The 23,166-nt window shown below is 39.1% G+C and overlaps 1 protein-coding gene across 1 annotated transcript in view; it reads right to left on the bottom strand.

The window, feature by feature from the left end:
- The window catches only part of LOC108795857 (von Willebrand factor C and EGF domain-containing protein-like), a 28,666-nt gene extending 5,956 nt beyond the window's left edge, over window positions 1-22,710 (bottom strand). The window contains exons 1-19 of the mRNA XM_018567172.1: window positions 22,674-22,710; window positions 22,107-22,226; window positions 19,536-19,691; window positions 17,833-17,958; window positions 17,623-17,739; window positions 16,310-16,432; window positions 15,462-15,590; window positions 14,043-14,162; window positions 13,254-13,681; window positions 11,408-11,498; window positions 11,245-11,327; window positions 9,584-9,671; window positions 7,710-7,795; window positions 7,416-7,533; window positions 5,717-5,802; window positions 3,391-3,487; window positions 2,479-2,561; window positions 798-888; window positions 646-728 (exon numbers count right to left, since the gene is read on the bottom strand). Of these exons, the coding sequence (XP_018422674.1) occupies window positions 646-728; window positions 798-888; window positions 2,479-2,561; window positions 3,391-3,487; window positions 5,717-5,802; window positions 7,416-7,533; window positions 7,710-7,795; window positions 9,584-9,671; window positions 11,245-11,327; window positions 11,408-11,498; window positions 13,254-13,681; window positions 14,043-14,162; window positions 15,462-15,590; window positions 16,310-16,432; window positions 17,623-17,739; window positions 17,833-17,958; window positions 19,536-19,691; window positions 22,107-22,161 (2,160 nt within the window). The 5' untranslated portion in view covers window positions 22,162-22,226; window positions 22,674-22,710. The remainder of the gene's footprint in view (window positions 1-645; window positions 729-797; window positions 889-2,478; window positions 2,562-3,390; window positions 3,488-5,716; window positions 5,803-7,415; window positions 7,534-7,709; window positions 7,796-9,583; window positions 9,672-11,244; window positions 11,328-11,407; window positions 11,499-13,253; window positions 13,682-14,042; window positions 14,163-15,461; window positions 15,591-16,309; window positions 16,433-17,622; window positions 17,740-17,832; window positions 17,959-19,535; window positions 19,692-22,106; window positions 22,227-22,673) is intronic.
- Between the last annotated feature and the right edge of the window lie 456 nt (window positions 22,711-23,166).

The following is a 23,166-nucleotide window of genomic DNA, read 5'->3' as shown; positions in this document are numbered from 1 at the left end:
TGATGTCCGTGACGTCACCGGATCTCCTCCCCCCTTCCCTTTGTTAGCCGACAGCCACTTGGGCCGGTGATCTGTCGACACTGAGAACTTATCGCCAGCCAACGCATTGGCCTATACACATACAGCACAGCAATGAAGTAGTAAAATGAACTAGGATCACACTAATCCAGCACGTTATTATTCTGAGTTGCCCCACTCAAGCAGCGGCCATATTGAGTGGGGTTAATAACGTGCTGGATTAGTGTGATCCTAGTTCATTTTATTACTTCTTTGCTGTGCTGTATGTGTATAGACCAATGTAGTTGGATCTGTATGTGCGTTATCATTAATCGAAACTTATCGATTAATCGATTAAAAAAAAATTGTATTAATCGAACACGTAAATTTTAATCAGTACCAGCCTTATAAAATTGTCTATAGTTGACCTGGAAAATACAACTTTCTGTATTGTAAAGCATCACACAGAACCCAAGGGAAACAACAGCTCTAAAAGTTTTCATTCCTTGTATGCCTTGGCAAAAGGAAACACAATAGGTGCATGCAACCATCAAGCATCCATATCCAATTTCATAATGGACCCAAACTTAATGATTGTAGGTTTCCTTTAACTCAGCCTTTCCCTTTATAGAAGTTTGATCTCCTTACCCGGCAGGTGCATTGAGTGCAGGGATCACTTTCCAGTGAAAATGTCTGATGGTTTAACACTTTCCTCCCTTCATATGTGCAGTCTGCAGTGACACAAACATTAGTATATGAAGAACATCACAACTAAGAGAAAAATTCTGGCAAGTTCCTACCTCGGCACACAGGACAACACTCTCCCTCATCATGGAAGGGGTAGGTACAGTTGGGTGCACATTCTATAGGAGAGCAGGCTACTGTGCCCATCTGCAAAGAGTAAAAACAGTAACTAAGATAGATCATATCTAGCATGACATAAACTGCAATGGGTTACAAGCCAAAATAGTTGGTCAATCTGCTGTCTTTTAAACTGACCCTGGGAAACATGTACAGCATTACTGTAGACTAAAATATATTAAGCATGTTTCCTTTAAAATTATTCCCTTTAAAGGAAACCTGTACTGTAAAATGTAATAGGCACCATTGCCTAACTCTACTTACCTGGCCATAATGCTGATCCAATGGCTTTGATAGCATGAGTCACTGACATGTTCCCTAGCCACACACTTGTCCTGAGCAGTGACTAAAAGTATCAAATCCAGAGACAGCAAGGACACTGACATTTTCAGGAGGCCAACAATGGCAGGCTTCATGTGTTTCTTAATACAGGTTTCCTTTAATATGACTATGTTCCTACCTGCCATAGGTGATTACATTTTTTAGAATAGAGTCTTACACAGGTTTTCAGTTGGCAGTAATGTGGCGTGTTGCAAGTAGTCACCAAAGCTTTAATCACATGACATTTTTGATGTGCTAATATTTTGGCTACTCGTATTGTCATGATAATATGGATTGCTGTTAGTGCAAGGGTTTGGTTAGGTTTTCCCTATGGGGTTATGTTGAAATTAGGATTAAATAAGGGACTATTATATTTTCTGCTGTCCTAAATACATTTTCTCGGTGTGATAAGTGTCTACTGCACACAATAAAATGTATTCATGCCCTGCGAACATTGGTGAACATTTGTTTTGGCCGAATAACGACAAAAACATTTATGTGAAACACCCGGTACCGGGTGTTCGCATTGGACGGGTCTTTTCTGCCCGTGCGTGCCCGCTAGGGGGCGCGCGCGAGCAGAAAAAAAATGCCGTCTGGCGACGGCAACCCGCGATTGCGACAGTGCCGTCCGTCCGTTTTTCTACTACGGGCGGACGGCAACTGGTTAAAAAAGAAATCCTGGAAAAATTACTCTTAACCTTTGTAGTGAGGCTACCCCCGCACTGCAAGGGTTAAGTGCTCATTTTTGTCAAGGGCGTAAAATAATAAAGTTATACTCACCTTAACCTTGCAGCCAGCTGGATGTTAGAGCACACCCTCCAGCCTGTCTCTTCCTTTGCTGCAGAGATGGTATGCACCTTGGCATCGTTATATCCAATACACAGCGTGTAGCGGAGGAGAGAGGCTAGCAGGACCGGTCTAACAGCCAGCCGGCTGCAAGGTTTAGATGAGTATAACATTTTTATCTTACAATCACTCGCAGCACGTGTCCTTCCCGGGAACGGCCCAATACGGCCATGCATGCCGCTCGGATCTGTATGGCCCCACTCTACCCTGTGTGAATGAAGCCTTAATGCTGTTAACCTAGAGCTACATAAGTAATTCAATCTCTTTGCCACTGAAAGATTTCACTACTGGATGAGCGTCACTCATTTTAGAGTGCTGAAAATGAGGTTACTGCCAGAGATGAGCTTCTTGCTATTAATGGCTGATGCAGCTCTAGCCTTAGTGCTCCCTACAGACTGGATTTGGGAGATACAGCAACCAATCCAGGAAAACTGGTTCCTAAACACTGCTTACCAGACAGATGCAGGTGAGACAGGGATCAGAAGTGGATGGAAAGCTTTCGTCGTTTTTGTATGTTCTTCGCCCATATGAGCAACCTTCAAGATAACAGGCATCAGTTATGACAAACAGCATTAAAGCCCAATTGAACTAAATATATTCTAGGCGCATCAAAGCAAAACATGTTCAAAGTCCCAAAGTTCATTTTCTTCAGAAGGTAGCAACAGCCTGAGTAGAAAAGCCTGTGCACTGCCCACAACTGCAGAGTGGGACCCTTGTTTTCTCAGGGGGAGCAGTAGTCTCTCTGCAGAGGTTTAATACACCCCCTTTTAGGTTAGAGACAAAGCACTCCAGTCAGGGGGGAGCATGATCATGCTGATTGCAGAGCTACTGGCCTCACTCAACAGGGGGCGTGTCAGACCTCTGTAGATTGCACAAAGAGCAAAGGTCTCATTGTGCAGCATGCTGCCAGGGGAAAGGCTTTTTTACTCAGGTTGTGGCTACTCTTTAAAGAAAATGAACTGTAAGATGTTGGGCACCCTTTGTTTTGATGCACCTGGAAGTTTCTAACTTTCTGTTAAGACTTAGTAACATTTACATATTGCATATCTGAGGAGAATGTTCTTTGATTGGAACTATAGTTGTTTTATTCTTTTAAGATATACCAGTGAAATATGGGGGAATATTTGAACTTCTTCTTCGAACTTCTCTTCTCATAGTGCAGTGGTTATACTTGACCGGCCAATAGCCAACGCTGAATGCTGTCATTTGGAGGCAGGAGGAAGGTCATTCTAACACAGAGCCTACACTCAGGGCTCCTGAAAGTAAACAAGGCAGGAACGTACCCCATATAGTAGTGTGTGGGGATGGCAGGCAATCAAGAGAACCTGTCACCTTGTCCTGAATGGTACATCTAAAGCTCATTACCTGCAGAGCAGTCAGGGCAGCACTGTCCGGGCACAATAATAGGATGAGGACAGTTCTCCACACAGTCTGTTTTCTTACACACAATGGTGCTGTCTGCCTAAATGAAACAATATTAGATACTGTTATCAGCTATTGTGAGTTTTAACAAAACAGCAATAGTTAATATCTGTGGGATTACTGTTGTACAGGTACTGTGGTATGGATGGAAATCATTCATATCATGGCATTGGTGACATATGGAAATCAGTGTATGTGAGTTTTGGTAAAGTTAAAGAGTTAGGCCTTTTAAAACTGATATTTCATTAATGGATGAATGGTAGTAGATTGAATCCCTCAGTGATGTGATATTAGCTTTGTAGTTAAATTAGCAATAATGTGTAGCCTCTGTATTCATGACTTACTCATTTTTGAGTTATGTATTTTCATCCAGTAAAAGGTCCTCAATGGGCATGCATTGCTGTCTCCATAGGGTAAATATTATTATATTAAATATAGCATTATGTGCATTAAAGCCCAACTCCAGCCAGTACCAGGGGGTCAGAGGGACAAAAAGTGGTGGGAAGTCTCTGCAAGTGAGACACATACAGAAAAAAAAAAAAAAGTGGCTAAAGGAAAGAACCTCTCTGAGATTTTTTATTGCTGTTAAAGTCTTTCTGTCATGGTGACCCCCATTATCCTCATGTGTAGTCCTGGTGTCAAAAGGATAGAAAAGGAGGGAAAATGTCACCAATGAAGTCACTGTATTATAAGCCTGAAAAGTGTAGATATGCTAGTAGTTTATGAAAGCATGTGTAATTATTATTTTTCCCATAAATTTCATATAAAGGGAAACTAAAATGGTTTGGGTCAGTTGAGTTGCCATTGATTTTTTTATTGCTTTAAGATATTGAAATTATGTTTTATATCTGTTTCTTTTTAGTTTTTACTGCATTATAAAAAAATATAATACATGACAAGGGATTCCCGGAGCTCTGTGGGTTTTCTGAAGAGAGAGCACAGCAGACATTAACTCATTTCAGGCATGATTATACCTCAGAAGGAGGCAATTGTGATTGTGTAGTGGACTCACATACCTGACACTAGAATTTCAATATGATTACAACTAAAGAAGAAAAGTATAAGAGTGGGCTTTGAAGGTGTCATGATTATTGATGAAAACTGCATATCACATATATATCTAATAATTATACATTTATTTAAACTACATTATATTTAAAAAAAAGTCCAACCACACACAAATATATGAAATATATTAAAAATATGACTTAATCCATCTTAGATTGTTTTGCTTACTATAATTAATACATATCACACATGAACCTTTTATGCACACACTTCCCTGATGTAATATCTTAGCATTTGTTTTTTAAAAGTGATATTTTAACAGTATGTACAACTTTATCCCAAATAAGTCCTGGGGAGTTCATGAAGTTTATACTCCGGATGGAGGCATTCAGGGGCTGGAAGAAATCACTGCTCTGATGCATTCACCTGTGTGTGTACATTGTGGCTTGAGATATTGACCTCTGTGAACAACTGAAAATTTACAGCAAAGATGATACTAAAAACTATTTACAAAGTAGCAAAAATCTCCACCTACTGGCTGGATAGGAGAAGATATTATATTTATGTGCAATGTTTCATATGCATACAGTTAAAAAATATTAACGTGTTTAACTTGTAGTGTTTATTTATGACTATAATAAAGAAAGGAATTAGGCAAAACAACTGTACATTTCCTATAGATCCTAAGATATATCTAAACCCAACAAACTTTTTTTTTATACAGTGTAGCCCCCATTACCTTCTGTGAGGTGGCTACTATACATTTAGTGATTGCCAGGGCTGTAGTCAGCCTGGATGGATTATAGTGGCCTTTATCTGGTTAATTTCAGGTGTCTGGCATTGTTTGTACCCCCCTGGGTGGTGTGTGACTCTGCTGCACTGTGGGACAGCCAATGAGGGACACTGTAAGTGTATGTACAGCACGGCAACCAATCACTGGGTTTCTCTCAACCAGTGGTGCATGCTGGGATAGGGTACATATACTGGAGAGAATTGCCATGTGCTCAGACTAGTCTGGACCAGCCATGGATTAGGGCTGGGTGCTGTCCATGGTACTGGCAGAATCACTAGATTAAAATAAAGGGGAAAAGTCTGGAAAAAAAAAAAGAAAAATAGTGCAGCCATTACATCTAAGGACTAGTAAGCTTCACTTATAGTTTTTAGGTTTGGATACACCCTAATATCCAGACGATTGCATGAGCTCAACCGTGACTTGTTCATTTTAATTAGAGTAAGTATGTTTTTTAAGCAGGAATTTTACCTGACAAATGCAGATTGAACAGGGATCCCCAGGAGACCAAATCTGACCAACTGGAATCTCAATTCCATTGTCATCAAATGGACATCCTAGAATGTGGAAGCAAAAAAAGCAATTTAAGTCAAATACTCAGTATAAAGTAGCTCCACCATTTTTTTTTTTTTTACTTTTGTGTAAGGCAGCACAGATTCTAATCCCTTATCAGGCCTTTAACCCTTTCGCTGCCAAGGCCGTACGGCATACGGAGCTACAAAAGTGCTTCCAGCTGGCCAGCTGAGTATGCCGTACGGACCTGGCATTTACAGTTCTACTATAAGCTGATGGTCGCTACAGCGACCACAGTTAAATTAAATTAACTGTGGCAGCGCATGGCAAAGCTTTGTGACGCATTGCCATGCGTTGTGATCTTTGTGTTGCAATAAATATACGCCTGTTTCATTTTATCACAACACAAACACCAACACAGTGTGAAAACAATTTTTTTACATAAGTTGCTTATTTACAGTTTTGCGTACCGTAATTTTTTCACCTTTTCGCAAAAAGGCGCAATTTCAAATTTGCAAATATTTGTTATTTATTAACTCAATACAGTTTTATCTTTTAGATTTAGTAAGAAAATTATTTTGTTTTGTGCGCTGATACTGATTTTAGTGTGTTTTATCAATTGAATTGTGTATTTTTATCGGTTTAATATTAATTTGAGAAACATTTGCGCAATTATCGCACGGCCTACAAATTTAGTATCACCATCTTTTTATTCTACCGGGCCTGCGCTTTCAGAAAATATATGGTTTGGGGGGGGTCTTTTACAAACGCTAACAACGCAGCAATTGAAAATCAAATCAATAGGAAAAAAATGCAAAAAATGCAAAAATGGCTTGGCCAGCTGATTTGAAAAATGTTCCGGAGGGCTTGGCAGCGAAAGGGTTAAAGCTTTGTTCAACCCCAGCGGACATGTATTCCCCATACTAGGCTGGTTGAGAGCTACTGAAAACTGACCCACCTTTGCTCCCTGCAAAAGGACATTTTCCATGTATTCCCATGGATACTTTACTATATGGCCAAGAGTTTGTAGGCAGCTGACTATCACATTTTCTATATGGCCATAAGTATGTGGACACCCCTCTACAATTTATTGAGCTCAGATTTTTTATGTTATTGCTGCAGCATACAAAGACATTTTACACAATTGTGCACTGCCAAACTTGTGGCAGCAGTTTGGGGAAGGGACCTTTCTGTTCCAACAATGTTCTTATGTGTACAAATGCAGGAACTTGCATGGTCTACACAGAGTCCTGACCTCAAACCCACTGAACGCCTTTGGGATAAACTGAAATAGTGACTGCCAGTAAGGTCTTCTTGTCTAACATCAGCACTTCACTTCATCTGATGCTCTTTTGGCTGAATGGCCACAATGTCCTACAAACAACCTCCAGCATTTTGTGGACAGCCTTTCTAGAAGACTGGAGACCATAATAGCTGGGTACGGAGTGGCAAATCCATATTAATACCCATTGATGTATAATGGGACGTCCAACCATCTCATATACTATAGGTCTGATGGACAATTTTTTTTTGTGTAATGGAATTCTTACTTAGAGGCCAGATGTGTCTGAGAAGTTATGAGATGATTCACAAGATAAAAGAAAATTTACAATTTCCATATGCATAACAATGCCAGGATAGACACAGTGTTACTCACCTGCATGTGGTGGTAATTGCTGGCACTTGAAGCAGCATTGTCTGGACTCCAGCACCCAGTCCTCTCTAGGGCACTCGAGACTGGGACATGGGACAAAAGAGCATTCTACTATTCCATTCTAAAAAAAGCAACAAGAGTGCACAATGCAGGGAATTCAGATATATTCCACTGGGGCTGTCTCTACATTAATATATGAATACAACATTTCACAGAGAAGCAAGAATCTGTGAAGTGTATAACAATATTTACAAGAAAAAGCACATAAGCAGAGAAAGAATCTGGAGCCTTACAGACCTGGCACTGACATGATGTACATCCATTTTCATCCCGGCTAAATGTGGCACCATGAGGGTAAATATTTCCTTGGAATTCACAGCCATCTGAATGTAAACAGAGTTTATGACATTTTCAGAGGCAGGCCAAAAAATAATGAAAAAAGCTCTTTGGCTAATCAGAAAATTAGACTTGATTGGCTAATCTTGACAATTACATCTTTTAGACATATTAAATGCAGTACGTGATTAGACTGCAGTCCACATGTACTTTCACTATCAACTAGGAAACTTTTGAAAGTTGTAGCAAAATGGACTATTAGATATCTAATCAACCTCCATTTGAAATGAGCCGCAGAAACTCCTATCAGTTGTTATTTAGCCCTAACTGAGTTTCCCATTTTAACCATTTTCTAGCAGTAGCACATAAACATCAGGATGACACTAGATTAGAAAAAAAAAAAAAAAAGCCCAAATCTGAATACCCCCCAGATAGATTTAGTTGTAGAAGGTTTGTCCAAATTGCTTTTGTTCTCTTCTGAGAAAAACAGTGCTGGCATCCATCAACTTGAACATGACTGTTTGGCAAAATGTTAGTGTTTAGGTATGTGTTCTATGACCGAAGTAAGTGGTTGGACCAAACATACTGATCTGACTACCCATCCCTAAATGTCTAGGAGTTTACCAAAGCCAACCAGGAGCGTACTTGTACACACACATCATGGGATTGGATACATGCATTGTGCATGTGTTTTGGGAGAGTTCCTATTCATTTCTAATGGGCCTCTGATGTTCATCCACACAGTAAATAATGCACCTGACCTTCACACATATGCTGTGTTGCCACGCATTGGGAAAAAAAGGTCCTTTTTTGGTGCGCAAATGCGTGTTGAGTACCCATAATAATTGGGCACAGATACCACAACACTCATCAACACATAAAGCCAATGTATATGTGTAAATAGGCCCTACGTTTAAGCAGATTTCAGCTGGCTCACTCATTTGTTGTCTTGCTACAATCTTAGAGATCCTAACAAAAAAAACCTCTTTTCTGCCACAGGTGTGACAAAATGTTTAAGAATGTTAATTAGCCAATGGGAAATTGAGCGAAACCAATTAGTTCCAGCTAAAAACTATAGTATGTTTTTGGTAATTTTATTTATTTATCATTTTATTTTCATTCTCTTATTCCTAGAATATTTTTTTTTACTCATAACCATTCAATATGGGATATGGTGTGTCGTGCATGCCAGCCTGTCTAATAAAATCTTGTTGACTGCTCCTGTAAGATCTAGAAGGCATCATCTTTTTTTGAAGAGGAAGTGCTGTCCCTCCGTCAGCCATTCAGCTGACTCATTCAGATTTACAGTATGTCTGCATACTATGAGAGACTAGATAGCAAGCAATTGAGCTGGAAGTTTGAAAATGACTTGCTAAACTATTGCTAGACTTGCCAAGCTTCACAATTTTGTTGTACAATTACAGCAAGTCTGCATTGCAAGTCTCCAGATCAACATGCTTTCCAAAAGTGCTGCACACTTGCAGAGCTCTTGCTAAGACCTGCAGGACTCTTGCTGTAGACATGCCAAGCAAATTTGCATATTCAAAAAGTGTCAACTAGAACTTGTGCTGCAAGTGTTCTGCAAGTCTACAACTTGCCAGGGAATGTGTGCAGCAAGTTAACAGAAAAGGATGATAAGCTGCAATAACGCTTTCTAAATCCTTTCAATGTATATAGTTCACTTACAAGGGATTCTTTTTTACTCATCAAAAGTGGAATTTTAATCCAATTTTAAAAATTGTAAATAAAAGTTTTCCTGTTTGCAAGCAATGTAATGACACATACAGTAATATCATATACTTAAATGTTAGAGAAATATATATTACTCTACAGACCTGGGCATTGCAAACAGCAGTCTGACATGATAGGCTCAGTGCATGCTACTGGAGGACACACAGGAGGGATACAGGTGATATTTCCAGCCTACAGCAGCAATTAGAATAATTCAATCAAAGTCATACAAGCAAATGTACATGCACAAAATAAAAGTCATTATAAACATTTAACATGTGAAATAGCTGTATAAAGTTAACCTATATGTAAACCCTAACAATGAACGTCTCCTATTTTCATTCTTTTGATCTATGAAATATACTTTTAAATGAGTTTTCACATATCTGTTTAATACATTAAAAAATACCTTAGGATCCTGCCAGAAATCAAGTGATTACCTGAGCACTTTGCAGTCTTATACTCAAATGTTATTAGGTAGAGTGTTAGGACTATAGCACACCTCTGCTGTGTTATGCAGATGAGGGGAGAAATATATATATATATAAATATAAATGTAGAAGAAGAAAAAAACCTGCCTGGTGGCTGTCCTGCCCCTCTATTCCCTGCTGCCCCAAGGCCCTGCCTCGGTGGCCTTGTGGGAAATCCGGCCCTGTATATCTTGTAAGTCACTGTCATATATCTTCTAAGTCACTGTTACTCTCTAAGACAAAGGGGTTGATTTACTAACCTTTTAAACACACCACGAACGTGTATACACCTCTGTAGTGTGTTCCCTCCCAGCATGATCTATGGGAGGAATCGAAACACCTTTGTAGTGTGTACACACTTAGCAGGTGTGTTGTGCAAAGCCATGCAATGAATTGCAAGGTAATGTGGTGTAAATTAGCTCTATGTTATGTTGCTTGCGTTGATGAATGCAGGAATGTAAATGCATGAGCTAACCATTTTTGTCTAAACTGTGAAGCAGCATTATATATGCATCATGTGCATGATTTTTCCATATATGGCATTAGTGGAAATATGCTTTTAGAGACTTTTTGGTTGATAAATACGTTTTGCTGTGTGAAAATCACACACACCTGGTGCGTGCGTGTGTTTAGGTTAGTAAATCACCCCCAAAGACTCTAAGACAAAGACTGATTAAGACAAAGATTCAATTAGGCGCAATAGCTACAAACCGAGGAAACATAGTACACATTTTCTTTCATTTACCAATATAAAAGACATTAATGAACATTTAGTTCTTGGGAAGAATATGCAGGTCTTCTTTAATCAGATATGGGAAAGCTACTTTATATCAAATTGCTAATTTGCTTAAAGCGTATCTAAACCTAAAAGCAAAAAGTCTAAGTGGCTCCATTGCTCTTCCATAGAGTGGAGTCACCTATGTGGCAGGAAGTGTGTTACTAGCCGTTATTACCAGGAAAAACAGAAAAAAAGCCTAAAAATTCGAAAACGAATGCACCCACCAAATTTAAGGATTGGTAAACTGCAATTAATTACATTTTTGTTTTTGGGTTTAGATACACTTCAACGGACCACTAATATTAAATATATACTCACAAAAAAATTATATATTTAGACATAAAAGTAAAGTAAACTATATTAAATTAGGTAATGTCCATCTCATATGTATGGCCGCCAGCTTTAGTTTTATGACTGACATACAACACCAGTGATAGGGATTTGTAGATAAACTGCATTACACAGCATAAGCCTAAATTAAAATACATAAACTGGCTTTTCCATTCATGACTCTTACCAGACAGATACAAACAGTACAATTATCTGGAGTAATGGGGAAAAGCTCTCCGTCTGCTCTCAGTTTTCCCTCGAACAAGCACCCTGCAAGAAACCACAAGCAATCTATGTGTGACAGCAGAGGGACGTTTAAGTGCTATTTGGGGGACATGCAACATACTCACCATCACAAGATGGGCAGCAGCTATCAGTGGGCAAGGCAGGATGCGAGCAGTTTGGATTACATACCCTTCTGTCACATGAAACCTTCCCTTCCTGAAATGTACACAGTTAATCTAAGTAAGTTATTCCTGTTTAACCTGTAGTTTTTTTCACTCAGCATACACTTTCACTATGGAATTATTGGTCAGTGGAACTTTCAACCGATAGTGAACAAAAGCATTAGAATATCTATGCCAATCAGAAAAGAAAAAGATGAATCAGTCAGTAATTTCTCATTTGATTATTTTTTCCAGCATTAATTTTAAGATTCGGTGGTACATTGACTAGCACTAAAGCTTTCCCATACTAGTGTCCTGTATTTATTTTCCAACATAACTCTGCAAGGATTTTGGATACTTTCCCAGCATTTATATAGGTTTCATCTAGGTACTCTGTTTTCCTCCCAAGGACCAGAAACGTGTTGGTAGATAAAATATCTTTTCATTAAAACTGACCTGTGTCATGGTTGTAAGATATTAGATTTTAAGCACCAATGGGCAAGGAATTAATGCAATTGTTGAAATATAGTCTACAAAGATTAGAATTATGTTTGTGCTATATAAATAAGGAAAATAAGGAAATAAAAAGCCAGTACCTAATACAATGATATTGAAGCTAAGGTGTCGCCATTAAGAGCTACCATTCTTGGCCCAAAGCCAGACCTTCAAACCTTCGCTAGAAAATGACATGTGAAGTCTGAATGTTCCTCCCTTTTAGATTGTAAGCCCTCACGGGCAGGGCCCTCCTTACCATCTAGTCTTAAATTGTATTGTGATTGCCTTATATTGTAAAGTGCTGCGCAAACTGTTGGCGCTATATAAATCATGTATAATAATAATAATAATGTTGACTTTGGAGCAATACTGACAAGTATATACGTCAGTGTATTGTGTGTACCAAGATAATTACTACCATAAGACAATCTCTTGTTGCCCTCATCAAGCACTTTTATCATTGCAATCCATTAGCCATTTGGAGGGCATGTCTGTATTCTACAGCTAACTGCAATTGTTAAAAAATTAATCATCAGCGATTTGTGGTTCATTAAAACTTTTTTTTGCAAACAGTTAGTCCAACAAATATTTAAGTTTTTGTTTGATGCTGGAGAATGAAACCACCTGGCAGTTGCTTTCATCATTCAGGGGCTTTATTAGTCAGATCTCTGCACTTGAGTTCCTTGGTGTGCAAACCAGCTGTGGATTATAAAGTGTTCCTGGTCTCCTTGTTGGCTTATTTATTTAATATAATAGATGGTGCATTCAGAAATGCTGGAACACGCAAGGGTGGGCAGGTCCACAGGAGATATGGCTTATTAATGGATTCAACAGTATTTTTAAGAAGCCAGGGGCTGACTCAGCCCCACCAAGCTTCAGCTATAGCTAAAACTTCCTTTAGTTGGACTGATCCTTCAAGAATAAGCACCAGTGGAGTCACAAAGGGGGTGCGGCCCGCACCAGGGTGACACCATTGGAGGGGTGACACCAAAATGACTGACAGTCATTTTGGTGTCACCCCCTCTGAAAAGTCGGCACTTGGTTGTGGACAGCGGCGGCATACCTTACTCCGCTGAGTGAATGTCACCTCCTCTCTCAGCCGGCGTCCATCACTAAGTGGGCCACCAGCAGGTATCACTAAGATGGCCGCGCATGTGCAATGATGTCACGGCGGGGTGTCACACAGTCCCCCCTCCGGGTGACACCAAGGCCTCAGGACACCCCTGATAGGCACACTTAAACTTCCAAGACAATAAAAGAATATGTATTCTTTTTATTACAATAGAACATAGTACTTTTGAACAATGACACTTACCTGGCAAATGCAATCTAAACATCCTGGCTCTGTCCAGGTGCTGCCTGCCAGATGCAGTTCCCTGTTATGCCAACAAGGCACATTTGTGCCCAAGGCAGTAGGCTGTCCAGTGGGGATTATTATGTTCTCTTTCAGTGGCATGTGAGCTATTCCTGAGGAATTTTGAGAGAATGAAGAATGACCCGTTTTGAGATGTTGAGGTGGAGGCACTGGATCAAGTTCAGTTGTTGTGGTTGGTTGAGGTTGAGTTGAGGTAGACTTTGTGGTAAACATTTTTTGTGGTAACTTGGTAGTGGCCAGATCTGTCTGGGAAGCACTTGTGGTTGGTGTTCCAATGCTTACAGCCATTGGTGGTGTTAGCCTGAGTGGCATCCAATCACTGTGCACTGCCTGTAGTAAGCTTGCGGTCTGTGTCTCAAGAGGAGTGGCTGTAAAATGCAGAAAGACCAGGTAATATTATATTTTACGTCACTTGTAACAAGTCTGGGTGTAGCTCCTATCTAGTGTAGTGATTAATTGCCAGCTTCGTCAGCTAAATAAACATTGTTTATTAACTGCAAATATATTTTATTACGTTGAAATAAAAGATTAATGACTGCCCACTTCCTACTTTCCACATGAAATGAGAATGATTCCTTAACATTGTGTACCAAGGCCCAAATTAAGAAGAAAATGGATGGAGACTGGCTTGTTAACAACACATGAGAACAAGTTAATCTCCCATTGTTCTGAATGGAAGATCTTCCTGCCCATGGGCGCCAGAACAGAAAATGCTTTCAAATGTTTTACCTGAGCAGCCACCATTGATTGACTGAAACCCAGCAGGGCAGGAACAGACATAGGACCCCAGTGTATTCATGCAGCTGCCAGATATGCATAGGGTGGTGTTATCTAGGCACTCATTCACATCTAGAATACAAACAAAAGCACATATGGCACAATTTTTAGTGATGACAACTGTCCTCTGATAGTTCCTCTTTCAGGTTCTTATTGTGGTATGTGTCCCTACTGAGGATGTTCACCCTTTATATATATTTTGTTGACCATTTTCACCAGGGCTGAAAGTGAGAGAATCTAAAAAATTGTCTCACTGGAAGAGGAATAGAGGGAACGTTTTACAATTGGGATTTTCCTGTTGTGTCTCGAGACAGGAATTAAAAAAAAAAAAATTATAATCTGATCCAATGGGACAAAGACAGCAAAAAAAAGGGGGTTGATGGGTTACTCTGTGATAACCCCGGGGTCTTTTTACTTCTCTTCTGCTGAATCGGTACACTCTCAAGCATTAGACATGAAAATCAACCCAAACACAAAGGTGTGCGGTATCAGCCCAGTATGAAAAGTTTATTTTACGTCTTAGTGATTTATATCAGGTAAACATGGGGCGGTGGTCCAGCATTAACCAATCACAGATAAACACTGACGCATACGAAATCGAAACTTTAGCTAGATAACGATGCACATTCATATTCTGTGAAATCATGTGTTTTCCAGTAACTCAAAACTCTCAAGGTTGTTACAGCTTTAACAAGTACTCTAACTTGAGACAAAGAAACTACTGCCAATATTAAAATTCACCTTATCCCTTCAACCCTCCCTTTTATTCTGAAAGAATAACATTTCCTGCTTTATTGGGTGAATTCGTGGCTTCAACTATGTTTCTGCTAAGTAATGCAGTTCTTACTGCGCATGCATTAGGCCTTTTCTTTAAGAAGACCTTCAAGGACAATCAGCTAATTTTCTAATGAAACTAGAATGCAAAACTACTCAACTAACTGAAAAGCTCACACAAGGTTGTTCTTGTTGGAAGAAGAGACAAAAAGGCAAGATGAATACAAAATAATTAATATATACAGTATGTTCTTGCACAACTCCCCCTTTGTTCCTTTTTTATGTAATATTCAAAACAACATCAATAAAGAAAGGTGAATAAATGAATATTATACTAGGTATAGCAATAACTACCTCATACTTAGAATGCTGTGAGACATCCCTCGGTATCAAATTATCAAATCAACAATACATTGCACATAGTGTAAATGATACCACAGTGGCCTGTAGAAAGTCTATCCAAAACAAGGGGGAATTATTAAATCTGTTGAACACAGCTCTTTGGAAAAGCTTAGTAAAACCAAAAGGTCTTGGAAGATCAGTTGGAACAAGTGGAGACTATATACACCACTACAGCTTATAACTGTAAATACTTACCAACACAAGACACTCTGTCTATGCTAAGAACAAACCCAGCTCGGCATGAACAGAAGAAGCTTCCATACGTATTATGACAAAAGTGCTGGCAAAGATGAGATGACCCTGGCCTTCGACACTCATTGATATCTGTTCAATAAGCAATGACATTGAATAGTTGAACTTCTAAAACAGTATCCATTAACCAGTTGACATCCGCGGTGTTAAACCCCCTTCCCATCCAGGCCATTTTTCAGTATTCAGCGCTGCGGTACTTTAACTGACATTTATTCCGTCATGCAGCTAGCAGCTGCATTATGATTCTAATAATTATTATTATTTGTATTATTATTATATATGATTGTTATGAAATATAGTTTTGTTTTTATTTTGTTGTAATCATACTAATATTTATCTATGTTGAGAGCTGAAATTCAGGATAAGAAAATATTATCTACATACAATAAGCCATGCATCTTTTTATTTAAATGTGTCCAAAGTGTATTTCTTAAAAATGTGTGCAGTAATCCAGTATAAAACATCTGCACCTCCAATACAGACTGGTCACTGCTGTGCAGGGTGACTGGTCTTGTATCTGCCCTCCCATAGTATTCTAACCTCTGGGTTTGCAAAGGCATTCGGTGTACACAATGTGGATTTATATATTGTGGTTATTGAGAAATATATTTGAAGGAATTTTTTTGTGCCCAGAGTTCAGCTTTAAATAAAAAAAATTCATCTTTTCAAAAGTGAATAAAATACTACCAATGACAAAGATAACTCATTTATTAAATTATTTAAAATGAAACTTCAGGTGAGTAGAGTGAGCTATTAAAAATGAATGCAAATGAATAATAATTGCTGCTTACCTGCACATTTGTGTCCATTATTCTGCAGGGTGAACCCTGTTCCACACAAACACCTATAGCTGCCATGAATATTCCTACATCTGTGCTGACAAACTGATCGTTGTGTCAGACATTCATCAATATCTGAAGGTTAGAAAAATGCTACAGACTGAATAGTAATCATTTTAAGTAAATTATATTTAATTATAATATTTAAAAAACCTTTACACACAACGTTAGTTATAAAAGCAAAACTCAGTAGAAATCTAAACTGGCTATATATGAAACTTTTGGTTTGAGATTTACAGTATTTGAGCATTTACAGAGGTTCAGTGCAAGTCTCATAACCAAATTCAAGGGAATGTTTGGATCATGTCAGAAATGTGCTTCCTCTGGTGGATCATTTCTGCCAGAAAGAGCAATAAAAAATTATAATTATAACAAGGAGAGACAAAGGAACCAAAAAGACTTCCACTAAACCAGTGCATAGCACAGTAGTACCTTCCTGGAACAGAGGGTATTCACATGCCTCAATCCATCACATATCTGAAAAATAAGGGGATTATTCCTCATTGCTGAATGGTGGACAGAGCCAGGCAAATTAGTCCTTTATGCCTTATGACTAACTATACATTCAGGACCAAAAGACCCTCTAATGAACCAGTGCATAGCACAGCAGTACCTCCTTAAGGGATTAAAGCGGACCTTTACCCTTATCTTTGAAATAACAACAAAGGCACCTTTAGAAATGTTTAGTAATGACAATCTACAAACAGATACTTCTGGATAATTGCCGGCTTTGTGTTCTTTGCACACCTTATTTCTCTTTTCCTCCCCAGTCTTCTAACAGTGGCCATTTTTACTAAGGGCAGATTAATATATCTTCCTTTACTCCCTGGAACTCTAGCACATGTGGCTAGGACATGTGACCATGCACATCCTCTCAGGGGAGGAAAATGCCTTTCCCTGAGATTGCATGAGATTTTTTGTGCCAAAGAGGACCAGGAAGTTTAAAAAAAACTATAATTGTAAGTAAAATAAAACTATGTTTGTTTAACTAATGAATGTAAGATTTCATATCAGTGTGCAGAGCTGCATGCTGATGTGATTTTTAGTGAAAGGTAGTAAAGCTCCATTTTAATGTCTAATTCTATCACTTATTCTATTCCCTGTTCTATTCCCTCATTTAAATTAATGTTATTAATGTCATGTGGCGGTTTTGTATTATTCATAGCAGAGACCATTAACCCTTGAAACTTAAATAGTGGGGACTGCATGATAACAATCTCATCGTATATCTCCAAAAATGAAAATTTCATATAGTTATAACTCACCCAAGCAACTGCTCCTATCAGCGGCAAGCTTCAGGCCAGGCCCACAATCACATACAAAGCCTCCTTCAGTATTCAGACAAGTTCCCTCACAGGAAGATGCAGCACATTCATTGATGTCTGGTACAATGTAGGCATGGTGAAAAGGCTGTTCATAACGATGTACAGTGTATTAAGGCTTGTCTGATAGTAGAAGATAGGGTATTGGAATACCTGTGCAGGTGACTCCGTTTGCTGTTTCAGTCATGCGAAATCCAAGAGGACACACGCGGGAGACATGTTCACAGCCTCCATCATTACAGGTTAACTCACAGCCATATTCTCCACAAGGACCAGGAGCTGTAATTACACATGTTGGGGAAAGCACTGATCATAAATAATATCAGCAAATGTTTCAAATCCACTCTGTAAGTGATACTCATCCACAACTTTCCTTTTAAGGGCCTCAGAGAACTCTATGAATCTTGGCATGATGACACCACATGTGTCAATAGCAATGAGAACACCAGACCCTTGATGTTGTCTGAGGTTTACATAAGACAGGTTTCACCTGCATACTCTTTAAATAGGTTCTAATCATTGGCACCTAATTTGGAACACACAATTCTAATTTTCTGGATTTGAAGCGGTGGTAAATGGTGGTAACTTACTTTATCCATTTGACAAATCTGCATTTTTGTTTATTTAGATCATGAAATTGAATACATCATGCAAATTGTATTTGTCATTTGCTCAAGTACTGTATATCATCTTTATCTGTAGACACTATTTAAATCAAAATCAATGTTTGCTTGTTCAAATATGTTGAAAACGTCAACAATTTCAATGGGGTGTGTTTACTTTTTCACATATCTATATATTCAGAAGACTGGTAAACATTGCAGGCATGCTACAGGAGTCATAGGAGACTGGTAACATTCTGCAGAGATGTACAGAGCAATTTTGACATATATATGTACAGAGCAATGTTGAAGTTTTTTTTTTCTCTTCTTTGTGTAAAGACCCTCTTTTTGAACCCATATGATTTATATTTGTGGGTCTAACTCAAGGAATATACATAATAAAGGTATTTTAAGGTTACGTAAAGGCACAAGCCATTACCCAATATTACTACATAAAGGGCATTCAGTCAAGGGTTTAGATCTACTTTAAACACACAAGTGTCTTTTTACAAGCTCTACACTAATCTGTCCCTGTGCACGTTATGACCAGCACTCCCTATGCTTTCCCTATCCCAGCTAAGCACATTCTCAATATGGCTGCTGGGAAGCCTGCCTTTTTATAGGCAGGGGCTGGCACATAAGAAAAGCCCTATTATTGGCCATTCTAAGCCACCTGACCTAAGTTCAGAGGCCAGGAATTGCACTATTGCTAGTTGGTGGCTATGGTGGCGAAATGAAGGCTGTAAACCCGCAAACAGGTGTTTGGCCCAAAAATGAAGCTCATCACTAGAAACTAAGGGCTATATTTATAAACAATTTGCACAGCCATTCATCCTGCAAAACTCTGTGAACATTCATTTTGTGCTAATGGAGGCAAAAAGGAACGTTCTTGGTTTATTTTCTTTTCAAGCTAATGTAATAGGAGAAGAAAAACATAATATGCCCACTAGATGGAGCTGAGGCGCATAGAAAAATACTTCTTTCCTATACTCCTCAGCTCCTTCTAGTGGCCCTAATGCGGTATTTTCCTAATATTACAACGTACATTCTCGTATACTGGGAATATTCATTTTTGTCTCCACAGAGTTTTGTAAGACGAATGGCTCTGCAAATTGTTAAAAAATACACCTCTAAGTGCCATTAAACCCAAACTGATATTTAAACTAACATCTGTATGTCTTAGGACTTCAGCAGAAAACTCAAAATTCTTTACATGTGTTTGCAATAATTATTTGGGGAAGGTTTGGAACTTACCAGCAATTGTATTTGGGTGCTTCATAGGTAGACATGTGCGTCCATTGGCTGAGATCTGATACCCATAATAACACATGCATCTGTAGCTGCCAATGTTGTTCTTACATTGCTGATGACAAGGGTTTAGTGTCTGAGGCCGAGAGCATTCATCAATATCTGGCAAATAAATAAGGCACGCCAACATTAATCGTAATGTTTTCTAACCTAAGAAGATGTGCAATTTGCCTGTTTATTAACTCATATTTATTGTATTCATTGTGAACAGCAGATATCACTATATACAGCAAAGCTACTCCACACTGCGGCCTGCATTTTACAGACCGTGCATAAGATGTAAACCGTGGTATGGATCCAATGGTGTGTCTTGGAGTTCTTTCTGTAGTCTGGTCACATGACTTTAACAGGTCACTTGAGCAGGCTTTCCTTTTGCCTTTTTTGTGTTCATTTTAATTGTGCAATATACATCTTTAAAACATGCTGTTGTGCTTTTTAAAAGTGTAAAGTTTAAAAAAAAAAACAGCAGTATGGCCAGAGTAAAACCATACTGCTGCTTTATAAATGGGTCCCCAGTCTCATGTGTGCATCTTTCTTTCCTACATCTCTCTTCTATTCTGCATCTTAAAAAAAAACTTACAGTGCAGAGAATAGCATAGGACAAGTACAGAAACCATGTGCGTCCACAATATGGCACTCCTTGGGCATTCTGTCTAATGCAGGGGTGGGCAAATTAATATGGCGTTCGGGATCCACTCTGTCTAATCCAGCAGCCAGCAAGATTTTTTTTTGAAGCGAGCTCCATTGATTTTGAGAAAATCTCGAAAGTTAGGCACCAGCTGTAATTTTTAAGGAGCATTGGAGACCTGGCTCCTGGGATTTGTCCAGCCCTGGTCTAATGAAAATTCAAAGAACCATGTAATGAGAGGGATACCTAAGTTGTCATAACTGGCCTCCTTTTAAAAATCACGGAATTATCCTCTCCCTTCAATACTTTGAGTCACTAACCCAAATTAGGATTTCTGACTTCACTTAATAACTTGAAAGTGATGACTTGAAAGGATTGGCATGGCAGCCAAGCAAAAGCTGTTTTTTTTCAAAACCAGGCCAACAGTGGTAGCCCACACCCTTCTTTCCTGACAGGTTTCCTATAAATGCCCTTGAATTAGCCAACTGGCTTTTTTCATTAGGGATTCCCGACATTCCTGCTGTAGTTTCAAAAGTGATCACAGAGGATATGATCCATAAAAATAATGGACATTTAGTAGCTCGGCACATGATAATATTATTGTTATTCCTTTTTTATCACCACGATCAGTAGTGCTTTGTAGCTTGCACTTAGATTTGACTGGCGCAGATCATATTGATTATTAATTATTCCTGCTGTAGTGCCCAATTCTTCTGCCCTTCGGGCATTCTCTAGTACATTAAATACAAAAATGAGAACCTGTCATAATGGCCAGTTAGGCAGAGTTAGGAACTCGGCCACAAGAGTTCGGCACTGGAGTTCCTGAGTAGACAAAGAAGTCGGTGTTTAACTCGCCAGTATCTAAACAGCTTCTCCATATGACAATTCCATCTAAATCATATATATCCTTCAGGCTGGGGTGGGCAAGACTCCAGCAGTAGTATACAGGAATGAGGTGCGTAGATGCTGTTCAGGACCCTGGCAGAGATAGATCATTCTAATCCCAATAGTCTTGACATGCTAATAATAGGTTAATCAGGTTTTTACCTGACTTACCTTTAGACCGGCCTTTCTCAAGGGGCACCTTTCCTTGGTACAGACAGGCTTCTGATGTCAAGGGGGCTCCTGATGTGAAGGGGAACTCTGATGTTAAGGTATGGGGGGCTCTCTGATATGAAGGCAGATTATATTCTTAAGAGTGCTCCTAATGTGAAGGAGGAAGGCTGCTGATGTGAAGAGGGCTCTTGATGTGAAGGGGTGCTTCTGATATTAAGAGGGGCTTGTGATATTAAGTAGGGGGCTCTGATTAGAAAGGAGGTTTGGTATAGATTCTGGAAGGGCCATTTACATTTTAGATTGGGGTACCTCGAGAGTTTGTATACCTTTAAAGGGTGCTGTGATTGAAAAAAGGTTGAGAAATGCTGTTTTAGACTACCACTTGAAGTGAACATTTCACTGCTTCATATTAGTAGATTTCAAGGATAACCAGCTTCATGTTACTCTTGCCAAAAACAGAAAAGGCCAGTCAACTGTTCCAATAGCTCTAACATGAAATGGAACAGTGTGTTTAATGAAGTGTCATTTGCACAACACTGTGATTAGTCAACCTTTTAAAAATGTATATGGGCATATTAGGAAAGATCTTGGAAGGATCCCCAATATGTGTGTGACTTGCGTTGTTGCTCTTCCCTGGTGTTCCCATATGCTCTCCATTTCTCAAAATGTACCTATATTGTTTTTAAGCTGAATTCCAGGGAACAAGCTAAATACACAGATGAAATACGTAAAAGGGAGCAGTTTAACCCGCCTAAGGATTTGTTTTTGTGATCGTAGAGTTCTGAGACATCCATGTATGTATAATAACACATTAATGGAATCCACCAACTTACCGTAACAACTTTTTCCATCCTTTCCAAGCATGTAACCATGGAAACAGGTACACATAGCAACACCATTGATCACTTTGCAGCCTTGATCACACAATGCTGATAGGCAACTGGTTGAAAACCCTGCAATACATCATGTAAAGAGTAAAGAGTAAAGAGTACCCATATAACTGATTCCTATTCAAAGCCATGTCAAACAATATTAGGCAGGCCCAGGTGAGGAGAATAGACAAACCTTTGGTTCAAGAGCGAGTCTACATAGCCTATGAATAAAATACACGTATTCAGATACCAATGGCATTCCCAGGCAACAGAAAGGCTCAAAAAGTTTGATAGAAGAAGAAACATAAAGTTAGATAGCAAAAAAAAAAGCACTCACCTTAGTGCCCCCCTTCTACAAACTATCTACTGTAGTCACCATAGTGCCCCCTTCTACAAACTATCAACTGTACTCTCCTTAGTGCCCCCTCCAACAAACTATCTACTGTACTCACCTTAGTGCCCCCTCCTACAAATTATCTACTGTACTCACTTTAGTGCCCCCTTCTACAAACTATCTACTATACCCACCTTAGTGCCCCCTTCTACAAATGATCTACTGTACTCACTTTAGTGCCCTTTCCTACAAATTATATACTATACTCACCTTGGTGCCCCCTTCTACAAATTATCTACTGTACTCACCTTAGTGCCCCCTTCTACAAATTATCTACTATACTCACCTTAGTGCCCCCTCCTACAAATTATCTACTGTACTCATTTTAGTGCTCTCTCCTACAAATTATCTACTGTACTCACCTTAGTGTCCCCCTTCTACAAACTATTTACTGTACTCACCTTAGTGCCCCCTCCTACAAATTATCTACTGTACTCACCTTAGTGCCCCTCCTACAAATTATCTACTGTACTCACATTAGTGCCCCCTTCTACAAATTATCTACTATACTCACCTTGGTGTCCCTTCTACAAATTATCTACTGTACTTTGAAGCCCACTGATACACAGACCCCTGTTTGCTGACAACGGTGGTGAGGGTAAACGCAGCAGCCAGCGGGGTTAGAAG

This window comes from Nanorana parkeri, unplaced genomic scaffold (assembly GCF_000935625.1).
Source record: "Nanorana parkeri isolate BGI_ZX_2015 unplaced genomic scaffold, ASM93562v1 scaffold1017, whole genome shotgun sequence".
Taxonomy (NCBI): Eukaryota; Metazoa; Chordata; class Amphibia; order Anura; family Dicroglossidae; genus Nanorana; species Nanorana parkeri.
The sequence above is the reverse complement of the archived record's forward strand: the minus strand, read 5'-3'. Positions and strand labels throughout refer to the sequence as shown.